Genomic DNA, 23,619 nt, shown 5'->3' on the forward strand with positions numbered 1-23,619 from the left:
CATTATATCCCTTCTAGAGGATAAACTATAGCTGACAGTTAACTACTGCTATGAACACAAATATAAGAACTCAGATCAGCTGAGGGGAAGAGTTACTATCATGTGGGAAGAGTAGGAGAGCAAGAGCTACGATGGGCAACTAGTGGAAACAGCTAACCCCAATCTTGTGAGCTAATCCCTCTCATCTTAAAAAAAAAGAAAGAAAGAAAGAATGGCATTCATTCTAATGAAGGATTTTGGGAGTTTCTTGATGCCACAGCTTCCCCAAGAACTAAATGAATATTTTTCTAACATGATCAATGTCAAATCATAAGTAGTTACGTCATATAAATTTTATAGTCAGGGTAAACAAACTTAATATAACTCCAATACAAAACAATAGAAATTACAAGGGTGAATGAGGGACCTAGTGCTGTATAATGATACTTTTCCCATGGGGCAGACCTTGTAATTCTGAACAGTGGTACATATAAACAGTAATCAAAGATCTAAATAGAAAGCCCGTAAGGCAAAATGTAGTAGAGAAAGGTGGCTGGAATGACAAGAGTTCTGAAAAGAAGCACTAACATTTATAACTAAGGACTCATTCCTTCTAAGAAAAAAAAAAAGTAATCCATTTACCAGCATGCATAATGAATGGGCGCCCAGTGGTCACTATCTAATTGGTTGACAGAAAATCTTTCATTGAGAAGACGGTTTAGTAATTCTGAATCTCCTTCACAGGCACTTCGATGGAGAGGAAAGTCATCTACCCACTGTCGTTCCCTAATCATTAAAAACAGATAATTTTTTTTTTAAAAGCACTGTTGAAATTCAAATTGTTTCAAAATAAACATGACATATCTATAAAACCCATATATCACTTAGCAGCTGCAAACTAAATCTTTTATGCAGTGGTTACATTGCATACTAACTACATATATCATTTTAAACAATATTTTAACATTATAAGTTTTAAAAAAGCAATGTGGAGTAAAACCAAAACAGTACTTGTCTTCTGTGACACTGCTCATACTTCTCTGCCATTTTTCCTGTTTGGGAATTTGGATTTTTGAGTAGTCTGGAGCTCCTAGACCAAAGTATGGATTTATTACCACTTTATCTACCTAAAAAGGGAAAATAGAAAAAACAAAAACAAAATCCCCTTAAGAGCTTTAGATACTTGACTTTCATTGATAAAACACAACTAAATAAATACAACTAACTAGATGTCATCTTAACATTTACAATTAGTAATAGGTATATTTACTTTAGAAAAAAATTATATTTCAGATAAAATGTCTTTGAAATCAGAGCCAAAATTCATTCAACTCTTACCCGGTTTGTATATTGAAGATCTGATCCAAACAAAGGGTTGTAAATACAAGTATCTGCCTTCTCTAGGGCTAACATTTTACTCTTTATTTCTAGTGCACTGTAGCCCATATGTAGTGAGTTTTCTGTCTGACCTGATTCAGTTGCATATGCAGGGTTTATGACATTAGTTTTTATCCGCTCAAGAGGAGAAGGTCGGAATAAAGCTGGAATAAAGTGAGATTGTGCATGACGTTCATCTAACCACCTGGAAAAATAGAAAGAAGAGGTCACAGAAATATTTGTTCCAATATGAAGATGAAAAAAGACCATCAAACTCTGAGATGTGATACGTTCTAATATTACATTCAGATTTTTAAATTTTTAACTAGTGTTCATTAAGTACTTCATTTACTAATAATAAGTTTTGTTAATAGACACAACAAACTATTTTTAAAATGCATATACCATTATAATAAAAACCCCTTTCAAAAAACATGAAGTACTTTTAAAATTAGAACCACTGAGACAGAGGTGACATTAGCTCTGTAGTTACAGAAGGACAAAGGCATGATAGGCTAAACAACTTGTTCACTGCTAAGAGTAACTCAATACTAAATCTATCAGAACTTGAGGAGCCATGTGACCCAGCATCAGGGAAAACAGAAAGAGAACTTTAGTCATTAGCTTACTTAACTATTTTTTTTAAATTTTATTTTATTATGTTATGTTAGTCACCATACATTACATCATTATGATTCACTGTTTGCGTATAACACTAGTGCTCCATTCAATACGTGCCCTCCTTAATACCCATCACCGGGCTAACCCATCCCCCCACCCCCTCCCCTCTGAAACCCTCATTTTATTTCTCAGAGTCCATAGTCTCTCATGGTTCATCTCCCCCTCTGATTTCCACCCCCTTCATTTTTCCCTTCCTACTATCTTTTTTTTTTTTTTTTTTTAACGTATAATGTATTATTTGTTTCAGGGGTACAGGTCTGTGATTCGTCAGTCTTACACAATATTTAACTATTTTTTAAATTAACATATAGTGTATTATTTGTTTCAGGGGTACAAGTCTGTGATTCATAAGTCTTATATAATACCCAGTGCTCATTACAACACATTCACTCCCCAATGTCCATCACGCAGTTACCCCATCCACCCCTCCAGCAACCCTCAGTTTGTTTCCTAAGATTAACTATTTTTAAAGACATAATTAGTTCTATTAAAATAGTGGAGGAAGGATGGAAATAAGGGAACTAGTGCGAAGTAGGAGAGGATATAAAGGCAGTGGTAACTCAACTTGAAAATTAAAAAAAAAACCCAAAAACGAAATCTAGTTTTATAACAAGGAATCTTAATTCTTTTTTTTTTTTTTTAAGATTTTATTTATTTGACAGCGAGAGCAGGAACACAAGCAGGGGGAGTGGGAGAGGGAGAAGCAGGCTTCCTGCTGAGCAGGGAGCCTGATGCAGAACTCAATCCCAGGACCCTGGGATCATGACCTGAGCCGAAGGCAGACGCTTAACGACTGAGCCACCCAGGCGCCTAGGAATCTTAATTCTTAATCCAGGGCAGTCTTTGTCATTTTTTAAAAAAGATTAGCTGTTGCAAGCAAACCAGGACAATCTTGTCTTTGGGGCTTTTCATTTTTATATCGTACTTCAAAAACGTAACATTATGTTACATATATATTATTAATTTTATTATTTTCTTCTGTTCTATCAGAGCTAATTTCTACTATGAACCTGTATTTGATTTATTAAAAAAATATTTTTAGTGGCATTTCTTACTTATCCAAGGCTATTAACATCCTTGCTGTAAGTGTAGCAAAATGAGTGCTGGATTCACTACAGACTCGCATAATATCTTGTAAGCAGTAAAAAATTGGGCATCCTGGAGTATACGTATATTTAGTATTATCTGAAAAAGAAAATGAATAATGCCATCATATAAAAGGTTTACAACTGCATGTTTTTCATTTAAAATTATATATTTTAAAAAGTAGTTAAATGTAACATGAATTCTTTTAGATTTGGATATAGAAAACCTTGATTAAATTGATGACCAGTTCTGTGACCTTACCCATTTGGAATTAGAAGACCTATATTCTTGAAGGATTGCAGAAATTGTTTCCTCTTTCTCTTCTTCAACAATATTGTAAAACTCTGATTAATAAGATTTCCAACACCATTTTAATATATTGTACTTTTTAGCCTAAGTATGGCTGGGGAAAAAAATATGTATCTGGAATGCTAGAGCTGGCTCATAAAATACATATAAGTACCGTGTGAGCAGCAAGATGATGGCATATCCACACTGGGTCATTAATTTATCTTCAGTCTTATTGCTGCCTTATAGGAGGCCAGTACTCTAAATTTAGTTTCCAAAGTGGTTTTCATATCTAATACCTCATTGAATTCTTCGAGCACAATGAACTTAGTAGAAGCAGATACCTATCTTACAAATAGAGCTGAGGCTTAAAGAGGTGATTTGTCCAAAGGCACAAAATTAGTAGGCTGAAAGGTCTGCACTGAAATTTAGTATTTTTCAATTATTCCAGGATGTCAAAGGCTCAAATTAAATTTTTACATTAGATCTAAATTCTTTATATATTACCAATGCTGTCAGGCAGAGTATTTTAGAACTATTATTAACACCTTCTTGTGCCAAATACCAGATAGGTCCTGATCATAGTCTGTTAATGTTCTAAAATACTCAAATATCTATTTCTAGTCATATCCTTTGAAAAATCCCTTATTATAACCTGAAAATTTTTAATTTCAATTATGGCTTCCCTCCTCACTTCTTTATTCTACTTTTAAAACCAGAAATAAGAACATTACTGTTTAGTCCAGAAGGCTGAATATTACTTTGAAATCAAAATACCTTTTTTTTAAGTAATAAATTTCCTCATCTTAACTACTAACTGAAAAATAGGTATTTTAAAACAGTACTATAGTAGTAACTATGAATGTGAGTTACTAAATTCCTCAGTAGACTTTAACTTAGCATCAAAAGTACATAAAGATTCATAAAACTTAGACTTTACCTTTGACAACTGATGGAACAATAAATAATGCTGCTTCTCTGCCCATCTTCTCCCCATCCAGAGGAAATTTCTTCATTAGTACCACTCGCTTTCCTAACCATTTAAAAAATCAGTAAAGATAAAAATAATGGGCTTTTAAATTTTATAAATTTCCTTGAGAATTAGAAAAAAAATTATTTTAATTCCAGTGCAGTTAAAATAGTGTTGTATTAGTTTCAGGTGTACAATATAGCAATTAGACAATTCCATATATTACTCAGTGCTCATCAAGATAAGTATACTTTTTTTTGTGCTCACAGAATTTTTTATTTTATATTTTATTTTATTTTTTAAGATTTTTTATTTATTTATTTGACAGAGACACAGCAAGAGAGGGAACACAAGCAGGGGGAGAGAGAGAAGCAGGCTCTCCGCCAAGCAGGGAGCCTGATGCAGGGCTTGATCCCAGGACCCTGGGATCATGACCTGAGCCAAAGGCAGACGCTTAACAACTGAGCCACCCAGGCGCCCCTGTGCTCACAAAATTTTTTAAAGTTCTGCATGTTATAAAAACATCAAATGAAAGAAGAATGTGTAATATTTAAAAATGCATCAAAATAACATATCACCATCCTCACTAAAGAAAACACAATGATTAAGAAAAAAAAATCACTAAATAGATAAAGAAATTCTATAGAGGCAATTCACAAAAGTGGGCAATTCCAAATTTTAACAAACATTTTAGAAACACCATCCTCACTAGAAACCAAACAAAGGAAATTAATAAGTAATGATATAGAATGTTTTAACTTGTAAAAGACGGCAATTTAAAATATAAGGTACCCTGGAAGAATGTTTGCTTTTTCAGATATTGCTGGTAGAAGTGCATATGGCTATCTAAACTTTTGGAAAGGAATATGTCAGTATGAATCAAATACTTTAAGAAATACATAATAATAACGTAACCAATAATATTGTATAAATTTGAGTACATTTATGTTGAATGAGGTTTCAAAAACTATGAAGCCACATATATGCGAGTATATAAACGTAAAATCACATTAAATGGAAACAATATCTATTCCCATAATTGGCTAGCATAGTGTACCTGGCATGTAGAATTCAGGCAATAAATATTTGTTGGATGAGTGACATACAGACATATTTTAGCAATGCACAGGACCAAAAAAAAAAAAAAAAGAGGCTAGAAGGAAAATATGTTTATTAAATGCTAATTTTGCTTTAAAAAATCAATTTCATTTAAAATAAAAAGTAGCATAAGGAAAAAAAAAATCACCCATAATCTCACCTTACTAAAATAAGTATACTCTTAATCCCCTTCACCTATTTCACCCATCCTCCCACCCACCTCCTCTCTAGTAACCATTGGCTTGTTCTCTATAGTTAAGAGTGTTTTTTGGTTTGTTCCCCCGCCTTTTTTTGGGGGGGGGAACTAGAAAATGTTTTAAAAGGCAGCATTAAGAGGAGTTAAAATATAGCCAATTTTATTATATGCCCTAATAAAAACTGTTCATTCTGATAATAATGCAAATCATTCTGTAGACAATGAACCAGTAGATTTATGGTACTGGTCTTGACTCACTAGAAGAGAAGCTTGCTTGCTTGCTTGCTTTTTTTCTTTCTTTTTTTAAGATTTTATTTGAGCGAGAGAGCGAGAGTGCACGTGCGCGAGCACAAGACTGGTCAGGGCAGAGGAAGAAGGAGAAGCGGACTCCCGGCTGAGCAGGGACCCTGACTTAGGGCAGGATCCCACAATCCTGAGATCATGACCTAAGCCAAAATCAAGAATCGGAAGCTCAACTCACTGAGCCACCCCATAAGTTGCAAAGTCTTAAAGTTTAGTAGCCCTTCATTTAACATTCAACCTCCACCCTCAATTTCAGTTTTTTTTTTTTTTAAGACTTTTATTCGAGAGAGCATGAGAGAGAGAGAGAGCGTGTGCGCCCGTGCGCACACACACAAGTAGGGGAGTGGGGCAGAGGGAGAAGCCGGCTCCCCGCAGAGCAGGGAGCCTGACATGGGGCTTGATCCCAGGACCCTGAGATCATGACCTGAGCCAAAGGCAGACGCTTAACAGACTGAGTCACCCAGGTGCCCCTTCAATTTCAGTTTTTATTAAAATCTGATTGGGCTGTGAACTACTGTTCTGAATTGTAACCTCCATTCTTAATCTGTTTTTCCTGATTTGGCCGCAAGGGGGATATAAATAAAAACCTACAAGTCATGCACTTTAAAACTTCTCATCTAGACACCTTTACCATTATTTTTGTCAACTCTTCCAATCTTCCCACTCCAAGATAGAGAACCTTGTTCCTGACCCAAGTAGGAATGTCTGGCTGGATGCCTTCTATGGACAAGTAGATAATATAAGGGTTCAAGCAGCTTCATTTATGCACAAAATAATGGAGTCAATATTTTTTATTATGGCCATTATTATTATAGCCCCCAAACAATTATTTTACAAATTGGACATTTGTAGAAAATATAAGTGTTAGATACAGAATAACAACTCATTTCAGAGGCAATTTCTTTTGTCTAACCCAAGGCATTGTCCCACTTAATCTTTCCTGCCTTGCTGCATCCCTAAACTCAGTTCTGATCCATTGCTTAACTGCCTACTTTGCAAATTATAGATGTAATGAGATTTTTTGTGGGGGATAAAAATAAAAGCACCGACTACAAGTTGGGAAATAAGGATTCTTGTCCTAACTCCTCCACTAATGGGAATACAATTTTAGCAGATAACAACTTATATGTGCATTTCCATTTACAGATGTGAAAATGACCGTATACCAACTCACAGGACCAATTTGAGAATTTCATTAATAAGTAAGTGTGGGGATGCTTTATAAATGATACACAGCACTACACAAAAAGGTAAGGCATAACCACTGCTATTATAAAGTCATTTGTGATTTTTATGTGATGCTTATATAACGTATCCTATTACTCTAAAAATATTTCATACATTACTCAATAAATAGGATAGTCAGGATCTGGTATGACTCATTAATATAACTAGTTAGTTTAACTTCTCCATTTTAATTTCTTTTATTAAAAGCTGCCAGAAAATCTTCTAAGAGTACTACCCCTTTCTCTGGGCCAGAGGACATCTTTGTTAACACTGACACCACTTTCATCCCCCTTCTGGGTGAATGGACTTGTCTGTCTTAGCTCAAATATATGATTTGGGTATATGTCTCAGGAATTTGATCTAAGGATATATCCTAGTAACTATAACAATTTAGCAACAGTAAAACAAGTCTAGATGAAAATTTATCAGAAGGCCAAGACTGAGGTAGAAAAGACTGACAAACTTGTGGCATCCAAAAACAGCCTTTTACATGCCTGGATCACCCATAAGGAGAGTCCCCTTTTTAGCTAAGATCAATTTCTAGATCATTTTATTAAAAAGTCAACCTGATAATTAGGGAAAGGATATTCTCTTTGTGGGACTCAGAATGTGTATCAAGGATCTGTAAATTTATGCAGTAACTTATTATAATGTTGAGTTATAATGATTAGAGCCCCAACCATTCAGGCCCTATTGGGGAGGTTACCTATTGGAAAGGTAAAAAATGGTGAATGATAGCTCCAAAAATTATGAATCAGAGGCTTACAGTTCAGCTATCTCTATAGAACAAATACCCAAAATAATAACTTGAATCACAGGATTCAGCCCTATCTCTGCAACAAAAACAGACTCTTTACTGAAACAGATAAACTAGACAATCTCTAGAAAGATTAACAGAAAAAAAAAAAAACCACTAAGTTTTAAAAAAACAAAAGGTAGGCATAGAGAGGTATGCTTTACCTCATTACAACTGTTTTCAACAGCTATTTGACTGAAATTAGCTTTAGCATCTTAATGATAATGTCTGAATAGTGGATACAGTTTATAATTTCTCTAACTTTTAACTGCTATCCACTTCTTATGAGGCTACAGCCTGAGAAAATTATCATTAATTTTTAAACAGTTCCCTAGGCTATATATTACCTAATATTTTAAATGGGGTCTGAACCTTTCAAGGTTAATACTTCAATAATTCAGTTTGGCTCTTTGAAAAGGGTCTTCTTCCTGTGACCAAACAGGAAGAAACCTCTGTTGCCTGGCAGCTTATAGGATTCTAATTCATGAATCTTAACTTTCACTTAGTTATGAAGCAAGGTTTTTAGTTCCCTCTGTCCTAAAGTAGAGAAATAAAAATAGTAGTTCAAAGATACTTAACTAGAGAACTATACTTCTAGCAAAAGTGATTTGTATTTTCTCTTTGTTTTCAAGCTACTCTTTGGTTTCCCATCTCTGCTGGACAAATCATTAACACTGCAACTTATTTATTTTTCAACTTAAAAAAACATTATAGTCATTTCTTTCTTTTTAAAAATTTTTATTTGACAGAGACACAGCAAGAGAGGGAACACAAGCAGGGGGGAGTGGGAGAGGGAGAAGCAGGCTTCCCAGTGAATGGGGAGCCCGATGCGGGGCTCGATCCCAGGAGCCTGGGATCATGACCTGAGCAGAAGGCAGATGCTTAACAACTGAGCCACCCAGGCGCCCCTCTTTTTTTTTTAATTTAAGATTTTATTTCTTTATTTGAGAGACAGAGAGAGGGGGGGGGGGGGGGGGGGGGTGCGGGCAGAGGATGAGGGAGAAACAGGCTCCCTGGGGAGCCCAATGTGGGACTGGATCCCAGGACCCAGGATCATGACCTGAGCCAAAGGCAGACACTTAAAAGACTGAGCCACCCAGGCTCAGTCAAGTTATTTCTTGAAAGGCTTTGCTATACCTTAAAAGATGTTTTCTGAGTCTTTTTCAAGTTTTCTTTTAAAGATTTTATTTATTTGTTTGAGAGTGAGAGAGAGTGCATGCCTGTGAAAGCAGGGTGTGGGGTGGGGGGAGGGAGAGGCAGAGAATCTCAAGTAGACTCCTTGCTAAGTGCGGAGCGGGAGGCAGCTGGATCTCAGAACCCTGAGATCATGACCTGAGCTGAAACCAAGAAGTGGACGCTTAATAGACTGAGCCATCCAGGCACCCCTCAAGTTTTTTTTATTTTACTTTTATTTTTTTAAAGATTTTATTTATTTATCTGACAGAGAGAGACACAGTGAGAGAGGGAACACAAGCAGGGGGAGTGGGAGAGGGAGAAGCAGGCTTCCTGCTGAGCAGGGAGCCCGATGCGGGGCTGGATCCCAGGACCCTGGGATCAAGACCTGAGCCAAAGGCAGACGCTTAACGACTGAGCCACCCAGGTGCCCCTCATGTTTTTTTTTAATGGAAAGGAACATAAAAAGAAATTGAACCCCTCCCTTTAAAAAAAAAAAAAAAAAGATTTTATTCTTAAGTAATCTTTACACCCAACATGGGACTTGAACTCACGACTCCAAGATTAAAAGTCTCACAGTAATGACTCTGAGTCAGCCAGGCAAACCAAAAGAAACTGATCTTAATACATTTTTAAAAGTATCTTTCTCTACAAGTATTTAAAGCAAACTGTATTTAAAAAAAAAAAAACAAGAAAAAAGTTTCCTACCTCTAATACCCTGGTTTGCAGGAGAAATTGGTTTGGTGGTTTCTACTACATAATCCAATATGCCTTGTGTTATTTCACTGTTGCCTTGAAGTTTAGTTTCCAACAAAACTTTCTTTCTCTTTTTTTTCTGTCCTTCAATGGGAACTTCATGCAACAAAATCTTAGATGAGAAAAGTTTAAAGAGAGAAAGTTTAAAATAAAGTTTACTTGCCCTAGAATATAATAAGTCAGCAGTCTTTCTTAACCCCAGCTTCATATTAGAATATCCTGGGAAGCTTTTAAAACAATAGCAATGTCTAGCTTCATCTTAGACCTATTAAATCAGAATGTCTGGGGAGGGGGGCCCTGGTACTGGAAGTTTTAAAGTTCCCCAGATGACTCAACAGTGCAGCCAGGATTGAGAACTAGTAAACCGGAGCACTGCTGAAGCAGCAGCCTCCTGAGAGTCTCTGCAATATCCTTTAATAGGTTTCAGATAACTAACCTTAAAAAAGCAATTTGAGCAAAGTGCTAGAGAAATTAGTTGGAGTTAGGTTAGAGTAGAAGTATTCTATGATGCTTGGAATCTGTTGCATAAAAAAGATAATTGTGTTTTAGGGTTTTTCGGGGGTTTTTTGGCTTCAATCACATCTACTAATATATTTAATACAATTCAGGACTACAGAGAAGTAACTTAATTGCCTAAAACTTTAATTAAAGGTAGAAAGATATTTTAAAATGAACTGTTAAAAAGAGTTCTTTAGGGAAATAACCAAGAACAATATTTACATTGAATTTGGAAGGAGCTGACTTTTGCAATTTTTTTTAATTTTTGAGAGCCATTTCATAAATTGTACTAAAAACTAAATCTATATAAGGAAAACTCAAATGACTACCTTTTAATATCTAATAATTTATACCTATCAATCAATAGAAAAATGGTCAAAAAGCATGCAACAGACAAAAAGACAGTGTTGGGCAGAGATCTAGGAGCATAATTCTACCTTTTCAAGATCTAGGTTGTCAAGAAGAATTTAGAGGATATGGTAAGACTTTATGTAAATGAAAATGACATTCAATGGTAGCAAATAAAATGTTAGTAAATTGTTCTCACTTCATATGACTTAGCTCTGTATTCCCGAGAATTGAGACTGGCAGTATTCTTTGGACGAATAACAGCAACATACGCATCTTCTATGTTTTCTGGATTTCCCATTGTTTTACAAAACAAACACAGAAATCCCTTGAAATATTAAAAAACACATAATCAGCATAATCACTTTGAAAAACAATTTTAAAAATAACATGTTTATTTTTCTATCTTGGAATATATATACTGCCTAAAAGACAAGCTAGTGATGACTGTATCTTAATCCTGAACATTCAAACCCTTAACTTATAATTTTAAGATTTCCTCTTGGTCCTTTTTTCTTTTTCTGTGAAAGGTAAAAAAATTTTAATGGAGATGCATACTTTTGTATGTCTAAACTGCATAAGAATCTGCCTTTTGGACCTAAAAAAAAAAAAGTGATATGATTATAAATACTAAGCAAATAATGACCTGAAAGAGTGATTTGGAATATTACACACTTATTTTCCATAAATGACACAAGTAAATGTCATATTGTTAATAGTTTGGAAGCTGGAAATAGGCAGCTGCCATTGACATTCTTTCCAAAATCTTTTGAAAGAACTTTGATATTTGACATGTGGATAAGCTAAAGTATACCTTATGATTTTCTTTGGAGATGCCTACCACAGAGTCAAAAACATGTGGTCAGTGGATAAAATCTTTCTGATGTTGACTTACAAATATTTTCCACTTCCATTACCAATTCCCTAGGTAACTCCCAACATTTTCTTCCAAATATGTATTTTACACACACACACACACACACACACTTTTCCCCCAGACTAATTTTAAGAATCCATTGAGGAATTTCCAACAAGCATCTGTATTTCAAGCACTACCTTCCTTGTTTAAAAAAAAAGACCTTGTATTGTGAATACACCGTATAACATATGTAGCACGATTACACAAACTTTTTTTTTCTATTAAGCACCTAAAAGAGAAATCAAGTAATCCTTAGTCTTCTAAACACAATTTAAAGCAATCAATTCCTGTGAGGGTCAACTTACAATAAAAAAAAAATCTGGGACAATGCTTTATTAATACTCATCATTTCTCTGGAATATTTAGTACTGCACACTACACTCAACTTTTAAAAGATAAACAAATATGATTAATAGAAAAAGGCATAACCATGAGGGTTATAGTATTTTGTTTTTATACCATTTAATGTAAACATATCCCTGAAAGATTCTAAAAATTGATTTTCAAGAAATATTCATACTTGAATATTTGAAATATACATATACCCTGTGACATGAAAGAAGAAAACAAAGGCTTAAGTTAGGAAAAGAATGAAAGCTACTAACGTATCAAGGCAAAACTGCTAAGGCAGAAACACATGCAGGGGGACTGGAAAAGACAAACTTCAGCTAAAAATAATAGAGAAAGGCAGAACTAAAGTCAGCAATATGTTTAGACTGAGTTTTAGATAAAGGTTCAAGTGACTAAGTATAGGAAATAGGTAGCATTTTGTTATGGCTCATTCTATTCTGAAAAATGCTTAGGCATAAATGATAATGTTCCAAGCAATGAGGCCTTACAAATATGCAGATGTGGTTCTCAACTGGGGGTGGTACCCTACATGGGATCATTTGAAAATATGTAGGGACATTTCTGGTTATCACTATGACTGGGAAAGGGGAGGTGTGCAAATGCCATGTAGTCCCCATGGGGCAGGCTTGTTAACATTTCTTTGCTATACCAGACAGTCCTGTTTAACAAAATGTAAATAATATCTTCAGTAAAACCATTTGCTGTATTGAGTACTGATTAACAAACTAAAGCCTTTTTACACCAGAGAAAAAGAAAAGATTCAGTATGTGAATATGGGTATTGTAAATTTAATAAGCAGAAGTCAAAGTGGACAAGAGGATTTACCAGTCTGCAACGTGCATGCTAACAGAAATTACCAGCAATGATCGGAAAGTGTATCTTGATAAATAAAAACTAAAAAATTGGACATTATCTTAGGTCTCTGTAAAATGTTCCTGAGACAGAAAATGATCCACCCTCTTCCATCCTTAAGCAATGTTCCTCAATCTTTTAAACCCATGTCAACTTTATTTTTTTTTTAAACACTTTATTTATTTATTTGACAGAGAGAGAGAGAGAGAGAGAGACAGCGTGAGGAGGAACACAAGGAGGGGAAGTGGGAGAAGGAGAAGCAGGCTTCCGGCCCAGCAGGGAGCCTGATGCGGGGCTCGATCCCAGGACCCCGGGATCATGACCTGAGCTGAAGGCAGTTGCTTAACCAACTGAGCCACCCAGGTGCCCCATAAACCCATGTCAACTTTAAATAACCAAACCAAGCCAAACCCACAAAACCTTTCTGTCCACAGAGTTGAAAATCATTAATAAAGCATATTTTTATTCCCTTGATTTTATCAAGCTGTCCTTAAGTTTTTATTGCTTTTGTTTTCTGAATACAACATTGAATGTTTGTAAAATAATGTGAACAGCTAACACTGACAGTGCTTATTATGTGCTAGACACTATGCTAAGTGCTTTACATATATTAATTCATTTTATTCCCCCTAAACTTGATGAAGGTAGATATCATTATTATCCCTGTTTTACAGGAAAAAAAAAAAAGCTGAGGTGGAGTAGCTAAGTTACTTGATCCTTCCGCATTCTCCTAGAACAATTCACTATTTTAAAGCATTATAACATTAAAAGAGATGGAGACTAAATGTCAGTAAGAATTCCTCTACAGGGATTTGCTGACCATAAAAATCTTTTATTTTTTGCTACAAGGAGAGGAAGTATTAATAAAGTAGAATAGGAAAGAACCATCGGTGCTACTTCTAAGTTAGCTTGCTTTCTCCTTGTCCCTTCAACCAATTCTACTAATCATCACTTATCAGGGTCAACAAGTGTCACTGATAATTTTCAAAGATTTTCTTTCTGTTAAGTGACATTCTGTTCTGTAATTTAAGATATTTAATAATCTTCAAATTGCTTTTGAAGGCAATTACAATGAATTTGGCTAATACAGAAGGAACTATAAGTAATACTGGCATTGGGAACCAAATGAAATCCTATGGTGAATACCAAGGTTATTTAAGGTTATTTGGAGGAGCATGATTTCATCCTTAGCATATCTAAATATGCTATATATCCAGCTGCTGCTGTAGTTCTGCAACCCAATTTTAAGGGAACCAACTAATACAGTAGCATGGGGTTAAGGGGCAAAGATCATGGAGTGAATTGTTTTTATATTCTTGTATGAAAACATATCTGTATTTTTGGCATTTCCCCCAAATAAGATGACGCCATCAAAGCAGTTAAGAGACTGTAGATGCAGAGAGAAAGACGCATTTGCAAACAAACTGAAGGCACAGAAGCTCTCCCAAGAGAGTGCAAAGGGAATGGGAGGGAGATCCTGAGTCAGGCCAAGCTACATCAAAGATTTCTTTTGAAGATAAAAAATACCATGAATAAAAAGCAAAGAAAGCCAAAAGCCTCAAAAGATGGAAAGAAGTGTAGAGGCGAGTTGAACTGGAATGACAAGTTGTGAGTCGCTTTCCCTGAAATGACAAAAATAAACAATCTGCCTAGGTTTTTCCTCTGCCACCACCCATCAACGTCCACTACCAGGAAAGGACGTGCACGCCTCTTTGCTCAAAGAGCTGCCACCCCAAGAGTGGCTCTGGCTTCTTCGTTACTAGTAAGAAATAAATTCCTTGCCTGGAGAAACTAGATGTTCAGCCTCCCACCTCTGTTTTCTCTCGCTGTAGTCTGGTTCTCGCTCCTCCTCGTCTCACCCGTGAGGGCGGCCGAGCACCTCCCGGGCCGCTACATTCAACTCACTGGGTGGGACAGTCACCTGCGGGGCGGGGTGCCGTCACCGCTTTCTCATTCCTCCTTCCCTTCTGTTTCCCAGCAGCCGGGCCTAACTTCCTGTGACAGGAAAACCCTTGGTGGCCACCAGAAGCCGCCTGGCGTGTTCGGCCGCGCTTTCCAAAACGCGCCTCAAGAGCCCGGGTCTCTGGACTCGGAGAAACTCTTGCCGACTAGTTCTTTATTGTCCTTCCCTCTCCTCGCACCTCAGCACGATATTACCCTCTCCCGAAATTAGGGGTTTCCAGGTCTTCAAAGTCCTTTGCTTTCCATCCCGCCGCTACCGGGGCGAGAAAATCACTTCCGGGTTTACACCCCTTGCAGCGTCGCGGTTGGCGGCGGAAGAGCTTCCGGGTCGACGGACGAGCTGCTGCCGTTCCTGCTGCTTCCCGCTGGGGCTGCGGGCTGTCTGGGGTTGGTGGCGGTGCCTCGAGGACAGGGGTGGCAGCGGCCGGCACGCCAGCGGCTGAGCCGGCAGCGGGGGAGGGGAGGAGGACGGCCCGGGCTGCGTGCGCGCGCGCAGGGCTTGAGCATGAGCCGGACTTGACCGCGAGGCGGAGGCAAAAGCCACCGCCCCCTCTTCCCCTCCCTTGAGTGAGGCGGCGCGGCGGCCAGAGAGGGATGGGGGGCGCCCGCCTAATCTGAGCCTCGTCGCGGGAGCCTCCGTCTCACGCAGCGTTCCTCGCGGGCCTCTAGTGCGCACCCTCAGCCCCAGCAGCCTCTGCCCGGCGGGCGCACCCGGGCGGGCGAGGAGGGGGCGCCCGCCTGGGTGGGTGGGGTGGGGAGGGTACCTGAGGTCACCTGCTCCGCGCGAGAGGCAGAGGCGGCCACGGCGGTGGCAGAACTGCAGAGCTGCGGGGTCCACCCGACCCTTACCCTCAGCCCGGGAAGTAACCGTAAGTCTCAGCTTCACCATACGAGTGTGTATGAGGCTATCTCAACCCTTTTTGGCTCCGAGTTCAGCGCTGCCTAGTTCACGCCCTCACGGGTCTTCCACTAATGTGTCTCCTTCCTCTTGTGGAGGATTGTACCCCTCTCTGTCCCCATCCCTGAACAGGCAACATCCTCTGTCGGTCCCGTGGGGCTTTTCTCCCAGCGAATTTGCAAATCTCAGTGGCGCGTCCCATCCTCCCCAGCCAGATGCATCTCCTTGTCCCTCTGTCCTCAAAGATCTGTGTCCTCCCTCCCTCTCTTTCTCTCTGTATCCCAGACCTCGGAGCCTCCCCCGCCCATCTTTTGAGACGTGGAAAGCCACGGGTTCGGCGGATCTGGTGGGCTAGAAGGTCTTGAGCGGATGGATGAAAGTGCTGTGCATCGTTGTGATGGGTGGGGATAGGTGCAGATAGCTCTGATGGACCTTTATTTTTGCAGCGTCTGCCACCAAAACAAAAGAATGGGTCGCTCCCTGGACCTTCATTCCTCTCCCTTCTTAACTGTGTATAAGCTCTTTTCTGTACATTGCTGTTAGAGTCGCAGGAAATTGGAACTAGAGCTGTAATTAAGCATCTCCTGAGGAGGTTTTAAGAATCTCACAAGGTCTATTCACACAGAATTGATATATTAAACAATCTTGTATTGGAATGAAGACCCATTCCAGAATAGCTTTGCTAGTAGATCTAAGAAATGAATGTAAAAAACAAAGGGCTAATATTTCCAATGTTTTTATGTCTTTAAATAATTTTTGGTTTTTTTGGATTTATATTTAGTTCTTAATTTACGAAGTGTGTGTGTGATGTGGAAAATTTTGTATTGGAAAGTTTTGTTAGTGGTTAAAAAACACTAACCTGATTTTTAAAGATCATCTCAGATTGTATTTGGTAAGATATTATTTTAAGTCATTCATTTCAGAGAGACTTTTTTACTGATTTAGATCAGCCACCTACAGATGTTACACGCTTGTGCCTATGACCTTACTGCTTCTTAGTTTGAAAAAGGAATTAACTGTGGATATCTTCAGTTGTATTTCCAGATTAAAGGCTAGGCATTTTTTCTTTTTGAATTTAGTTTGCTTTTTAAACTGCCACTGCAGAACTTTCCAGAAATTAGATTTAAAAATAACTGTAATGCTGTCAGTGCCTGAACAATAGCTCTTAACACGACTTCATGCTGATGACACTTTCCAGGACACTATAGAAAGCAAATAAGTTTTTTTCTGAAATTTTATTTATTTATTTATTTGACAGAGAGAGACACAGCGAGAGAGGGAATACAAGCAGAGGGGGTGTGGGAGAGGGAGAAGCAGGTTTCCTGCAGGGCAGGGAGCCCGACGCAGGGCTAGATCCCAGGACCCAGGGATCATGACCTGAGCCGAAGGCAGACGCTTAATGACTGAACCACCCAGGCGCCTGGAAGTAAATAATAATTTAAGAATAATTTTACTCTGCATATTGCAGTTCTTTGTTACTATTCTGTAAACTGTTCTGTAATGTACCTGGTAGCCTTGGTTTATTTTTTTTCTGAAAACATAGTCATTGTGTTAAGAAACGTAGATGTGTTTAATGATGATTTTTGTCGTTGTTTTCAAAACTTTCTTTTAGCACTTGATTTGGAACTATTACTTGATTTGTAACTTCGTATTGTTCACAGATTTTAGTTTAAAGTAGGCTCAGGAGATGTAGCCCCAGCTGTCTATCTGGAAGTATACTTTACTGGCTTGTTTCAGAAGCCAAGCTCTGTACAGAGTTGAGTGTATTATTAAAGGTATGGTTTTGCTTTTCAGAAAATTGATGAGTTTCCAAATGTGAGGTAATTGGCCATAACTTGGAAGTCTTTTTTTCCCTCTTCTTCTTTTTTAAAAAGTCTATTGATCCCTGTTATCTTTGGAAGTAGTGGGGAAGATAGCACTGTATTTTCATAATACACTCTTTCCTTTGCCAACTGCACTGGGAATTTTGAGTTTTCAATCTGAAAATGTTCCCAAACCATGCAGATTATGCCATAAGGGTGAGTTCTAACAGGTGGCTGCTGAAACAAAAGTTTTTTTGGTTACTGTTTTGTACTCCTGTAGCACTGCCCACTTTTGAGAGAGCTGATTTTCTTTCTTTCCTCTTCCTTTTCTGGAGTGTGCAGTTGAACTTGTGAAAGTGAAATCTGTGTATTTACAATGTACTTGTAAGTAAAAGTTCAAGCTAATTTGCATACATAAATAGATGGAAGAACTTGAATTAAGCTCATCTGAGTCTCCTTGAGTGGAAGTTAGAAAGATTCCTCAGTGTTTTGGGTACATTTTTCCTGTTTGAGGATGAACACAACATTTATTTAGATGAAATTTTACAATACTTTTCTGTAATATTAGACTTATATGTGACACATTTGCCAAAACAGATTTGAAAGTGGCTCAGTCATTATTTAAAAGAGTCTGAGGGGAGTTTCTGTGCATGGTTTTAAAAATGCTTATGTATTTTATTTCCTTTCTCAAAGTGACTTGCTTAGGGAATAATAATTTTTGGACTCTAAGTTTATTTTTCAGACAATCTCAGACTACCGTTTTTTCTCTTTTGAGTTAACTTACTTTCATACTCAGTTCATTCCAGTAAATCTTTATTGAATGCCTACTGTGTGTGCCAGGCAGTATGTTAGATTCTGGGACTGCAAGTATAAATAAATTACGATAGCTTTCCTCATTGAATTTGCCAGTCTAGATATTTGACTGTGATTATATCCATCTGCCTTTGCAGACATCTCTAATAGGTTTTGAAGTCACTTTACTGTATTTGGGGGTTGTTTTGTATCCTTTCTATAAGAATAAATACATTAAATGCCATTTATGAGTGCTTAACTTGTACTAGCTACCATGCTAAATGCTTTATATATATAATTTCATTCAATTCTTACAACAGTCTTAAAGAGTTTTTTATCTCCCATTTAAAAACCACACAGATTCTGATGTATAGTAATGCTGAATGTTGTTTTTACTCGTAATATGCTAGAGAAGATTCAACCTTAATATTCCTCTGTAAGAAAAAAGTTGTAATATAGTTATAGCAATTTTTAATTCTCTAATAATGCTTTGCATAGATTCTCATTTCATAAGGTATTAATATTGTTTATTTTCTAAAGCACATGAATTATATTCTATCAATGTAATATTCAGTAGTTGTTGAAACCTTAGAAAAGACAGTTCTGAAGTTCATTATGGTTAACTGTAACACAGATCTTCAGGCATATAGAACTTTTTTTTTCTAGTTCAGCAATGGGACCAACAGCTTTACTGCATTTCTTCTATTGCCTGCTTTCTCTCTGTTTCCATACATACATTACATACATGTGTGCATATGTGTGTAAAAACACATGCATACATACCCATGATTATAGTCTTTTTCTGAACCTTTTGGGGCAAGGAGCAGACATGGTGTATTGTCACCTGTAAACATTAGTGTCTATTTTTTCCAAAAGCAAGGCACTCTCTTATATAACCAATGTATAACCCTCTAAATAGAAAAATAAGCATTGGTACAACACTATTGCCTAGTCCATAGAAGCTATTCATATTTCATCGACAGTTGGAACAATATCTCTTTCTTTTCTGGTCCAGGATTCTATCCAGGAATACATGTTGTGTTTAGTCGTCATGCTTCTTCAGACTTCTTCAACCTCAATTTTCCCCCTTTCACGTCCATGACAGTTTTAGAAAGTACAAAGCCCTACATTCTGTAGGATGACTCTCAACCTAGGTTCATGTAATATTTCCTCATGACTCCAGTCAGTTCATGCATTCCTGGCAGGAGTACCACAGAAATGAGTCTGTGTTCTCTTAGCACTTTGCTTCCAAAGGCATATGATGTCAGCCTTGCCACTGCTGGTGATTAAAACGTCGATCAGGGGTGCCTCGGTGGCTCAGTGGGTTAAGCGTCTGCCTTCAGCTCAGATCATGATCTCAGGGTCCTGGGATCGAGCCCCGAGTCAGGCTCCCTGCTCAGCGGAGAGCCTGCTTCTTCCTCTCCCTCTGCTGCTCCCCCTGCTTGGGCACTCTCACTCGCTCACCCTCTGTCAAATAAATAAATAAAATCTTTAAAAAATAATAATAAATTGGGGCGCCTGGGTGGCTCAGACGTTAAGCATCTGCCTTCGGCTCAGGTCATGATCCCAGGGTCCTGGGATTGAGCCACACGTCAGGCTCCCTGCTCAGCGGGAAGCCTGCTTCTCCCTCTCCCACTCCCCCGCTTGTGTTCCCTCTCTCGCTGTGTCTCTCTCTGTCAAATAAATAAAATCTAAAAAAATAATAATAATGTAAAAAATAATAATAAATAAAATGTCGATCATTTTGGTATCCTTTTGTATTTGATCAGTATTTGTGGAGAGGTATTTCAAAATTACGCCAGCATCTTGTTTCTCATCAAATGTCTCTAGTCACTAGCCTTAATGTAAGTATCAATGAAGACTCTCACCTTAATTAACCACTTCTATGATGATTGCCAAATGATATTACTCTCTTATTTCTTCTACTTGTATTAGTTGGGATTTTATTGTAAAGTGGACCTTCCTTTCTCCCCCATTTAATTGTTTATTTATTAAATCAGTAAGAACTTGTGGATTTCTATCTTATTTAATTTGTTGTGATTTGTTACTATTATTACTTATTTTGCTGTTTAAATTGTTCCTGATATAGCCTGCGGGAGCCCCTTCAAGCTGGCTCCTATGCCTATTTATCATGCTCGCATCTCATTCATTGTGCATTTCTGGCAGAACATGCTGTTCCTTGTTCATTCTGTACTTTGCCTGGTCTAGCCCTGGAATCAGCCATTTCTCCAAGGAATCCTGTTTAGTCTTTGTTATTGTTGTTTGTTTTGTAAAAAACAAAGATTTAGGGGCTTAGTGTGCTCATTGCTACTGGGGTGTCATTACTTACAGGAACTAGGAAATGTATGACTCTGAGTATGGTTTGTATACTCAGACATATGTAACAGACACATATATATTACCTATAATTATTTCCGTACCTGGGTATATATATGAATTAAACCATAAGTTTGTCCCTATACTTTCAATTCCAGTCTAATACTCCAGGGTTCTTTCTAGCCTTCTTCCTTTCCACATTTATAAATGCCTTCTCTGGCAGTAGGAAACTTGGCTTCACATTAGCCTCAGTGTAATTATCATTTGCCCAGTTGTTTGACTTAATTCCTCAGTGTGCTACCATTCTCCCTGCCACGTAGACCGTCTTCTACCACCCTGCGTCACTGACTGCTGGGCCTGCTGGCCTGTGCCTTTTTGTGGATCTACAACTCCTGACTAGGCCTACAACTCTGCAGCTGCCCATCTCTACACAACACCCATTTATCCTCGCCTCTGACTAGTTGGCTGACAACTCTGCTGGCCTTCCTAACATGCCCTCAGTGCCCTTTATCCTCAGCCAGCATGCAGACTACTTTGCATGGCCCAGTATTTCATTAGTTTAATTTTTAAGTGTATTTCCAGGGTTTATAAACATACATATATGTGATGAAATGTATACATAATTTTCCCACATAAAAATGATAACATACTATATTAAATGTTCCACACTTTATTTTTTAATGACAATATAATATTCCATTGTGTGCGTGCATGTGTGTGTGTGTGTGTACATCCAGACACACACACACACACACACCCCTACCTACCTGTGGTGAATGATTAACAACCATAAATTCCTTTCATCCTGGTCCATTCTCCTTTGCAGTGTGGCTTTGCTGCTTCTCTCTAGGGGCATAATCTATTTCTCCATCTCTTAAGTCTTGGTTGACCCTGTGATTTGCTTTGACCAATGAATATGGTAGAAGTGATGTGTGAGATCTGGAGGTTAGTCCTTAAGAGACCTTCAAGGGATGATTTCCGGCAACTGCCATGTAAGGAAGCTGGTCTAGCCTATAGGAGGATGAGAGGTCTCTTGGAAGTGAATCAAGACTCCCCAGTGGACAGCATCTACCAATAGACATGAAAGTGGACTCTTGGATCTGCTAGCCCAGCTGACTCTTTAGCTGAATGTACCCACAGAGGAACGAGAGGTGAAACCAGCAAAAAAAAACCAAAAAAAACCCCTGCCCAGCAGCCTCCCTAATTGTGAGAAATAACATAATTGTTTTGAGGCATTAAGTTTGGGATGTAGCAGTAGATATCTGAAACCATCTCTGTGTTCATTTTGGACATCTAGGTTGTCTCTAGTCTATTATGAACAATATTGCAATGAGTATTTTGTACGCAGTACATGCTATTTTAATTTTAAATAATGCCAGATTATTTTTCAGAAATGTTGATATAATTCTTATTGCCATCATTAATGTCCAAGAGTATTTCCCCCACAAACTATTGCTGGTTTTTGTTTTTGTTTTTGTTTTTGCAATAAAATGAGTAAAAAGTTTCTTTTGGTGCTTAATTCTGCATTTCATTAACTTGAAATGAAGTTGAGCATCTTTTGTGAAGTGAAGCTGAGCATCTTTTGATATATTAGTTGGTCCTTTTGATTTTTCAATTCTATGAATTGCTCATTCATACCTTTACTCATTTTTTCCTATTGGATTTTTTTCCTTATCAATTTTTTGGTTCTCTTTGATATGTTATCAATGTAATCCTTTAGCTTTCTTTGCCAATATGTTTTGTCAGTCTGTCTTTTTTTTGGTCTTAGTTTATGGCATCATTTGCCATACATTTGGGTGGGGGGTATTTCATATAATCATTTGTGTCTCTTTTTCTCTGTGGATTCTGCTTGTTCCTGTCTTGAGAATATCTCTTTCCTATATTAGGTAATATAAACTTTTTTCCTAAATTTTCTTCTTTGTATTGTCTTAGGAATCATGTTCAGTTGCTCTAGAAATCCAAAAAAGAGTGATATAAACAAATTAGGGGTATCATTTTCCTTAAATAATGAGAAATTAGCGATAGGCCATCCAGAGCTGTTATGGTGCTTCTACAATGCTGTCAGGAATTCAGGCTCATTTGTCTTTCTTTCAGTCACCTTTTGGTCCCAGGTGGCATTCCAGGCTGAGAAATAACTTCCTTCTGTTTTTTCTTTCATCATTCATTGCTCTGCTTGTTTTAACTGAGGATCAAATCCAGTTTGGTGACTGTAACTTCTGGGGGATGAGGCCAAGACAAAGCAGGTCCCCCAAAATAGCAAGTTCTTTTGAAATATTTTCTCTGTTCTTTGAAAATAATAACACTGATTTTGCTTTCTGTTTCATAATAAACGTATGTGCAGAATAAGGCCCCAGAATCTTTCTCTTTAACCCATTAGGCAACTATGGGCTTTTTTCCAAAGTTATTTATAGGCATACAGGGAAATAAACATTATATTCTCAAATTGGAAACTAATGATTTTTTTTTTTAAAGATTTTATTTATTTGACAGAGAGAGACACAGCGAGAGAGGGAACACAAGCAGAGGGAGGGGGAGAGGGAGAAGCAGGCTTCCCGCTGAGCAGAGAGCCTGATGCGGGGCTCGATCCCAGGACCCTGGGATCATCACCTGAGCCGAAGGCAGCTACTTAACGACTAAGCCACCCAGGTGCCCTGGAAACTAATGATTTTAAGAACATAGGACTTTATCCTTATGTTCAATAAATAATATTAATTAAAGGCGTTTTATATACCAGTAACTATGGTAAACAGTGGATATAAAACTCAGTATGATGTGACCCTTGTTATCAGAAAGTTTACCAGATAATTGGAGAAGCAGATTAAATATTTCATTATAATATTAGGTGGTAAATTGACTGTTATCAACTTAGGGAGGCAGGACATCTAACTGTGTTGGTTGAGGGTTGAGGAGCTATGATCAGGGAACTTGATGGAGAAAATGGCTTTTAAGTT

At 37.7% G+C, this 23,619-nt stretch overlaps 2 protein-coding genes across 3 annotated transcripts in view; one reads left to right on the plus strand and one right to left on the minus strand.

Moving 5' to 3' along the window:
- The window catches only part of KRIT1 (KRIT1 ankyrin repeat containing), a 34,898-nt gene extending 19,986 nt beyond the window's left edge, over positions 1 to 14,912 (minus strand). The window contains exons 1-8 of one of the 2 annotated variants that reach the window (XM_044919930.1): positions 14,681 to 14,912; positions 10,976 to 11,104; positions 9,883 to 10,042; positions 4,352 to 4,444; positions 3,093 to 3,222; positions 1,318 to 1,561; positions 991 to 1,106; positions 622 to 765 (exon numbers count right to left, since the gene is read on the minus strand). In XM_044919930.1, coding sequence (XP_044775865.1) covers positions 622 to 765; positions 991 to 1,106; positions 1,318 to 1,561; positions 3,093 to 3,222; positions 4,352 to 4,444; positions 9,883 to 10,042; positions 10,976 to 11,077 — 989 coding nt within the window. In that variant the 5' untranslated portion in view covers positions 11,078 to 11,104; positions 14,681 to 14,912. Of the gene's footprint in view, positions 1 to 621; positions 766 to 990; positions 1,107 to 1,317; positions 1,562 to 3,092; positions 3,223 to 4,351; positions 4,445 to 9,882; positions 10,043 to 10,975; positions 11,105 to 14,680 lie in introns of those variants that run through there. The other variant, XM_044919931.1, reaches the window with a different exon arrangement.
- A 682-nt stretch (positions 14,913 to 15,594) lies between these two features.
- ANKIB1 (ankyrin repeat and IBR domain containing 1) overlaps positions 15,595 to 23,619 on the plus strand; it is a 146,982-nt gene continuing 138,957 nt past the window's right edge. The window contains exon 1 of the mRNA XM_021689593.2: positions 15,595 to 15,729. The gene's annotated coding sequence lies outside the window, so the exon portion shown is untranslated. The remainder of the gene's footprint in view (positions 15,730 to 23,619) is intronic.

The sequence above is a fragment of the Neomonachus schauinslandi genome, chromosome 12 (assembly GCF_002201575.2).
Source record: "Neomonachus schauinslandi chromosome 12, ASM220157v2, whole genome shotgun sequence".
NCBI lineage: Eukaryota > Metazoa > Chordata > Mammalia > Carnivora > Phocidae > Neomonachus > Neomonachus schauinslandi.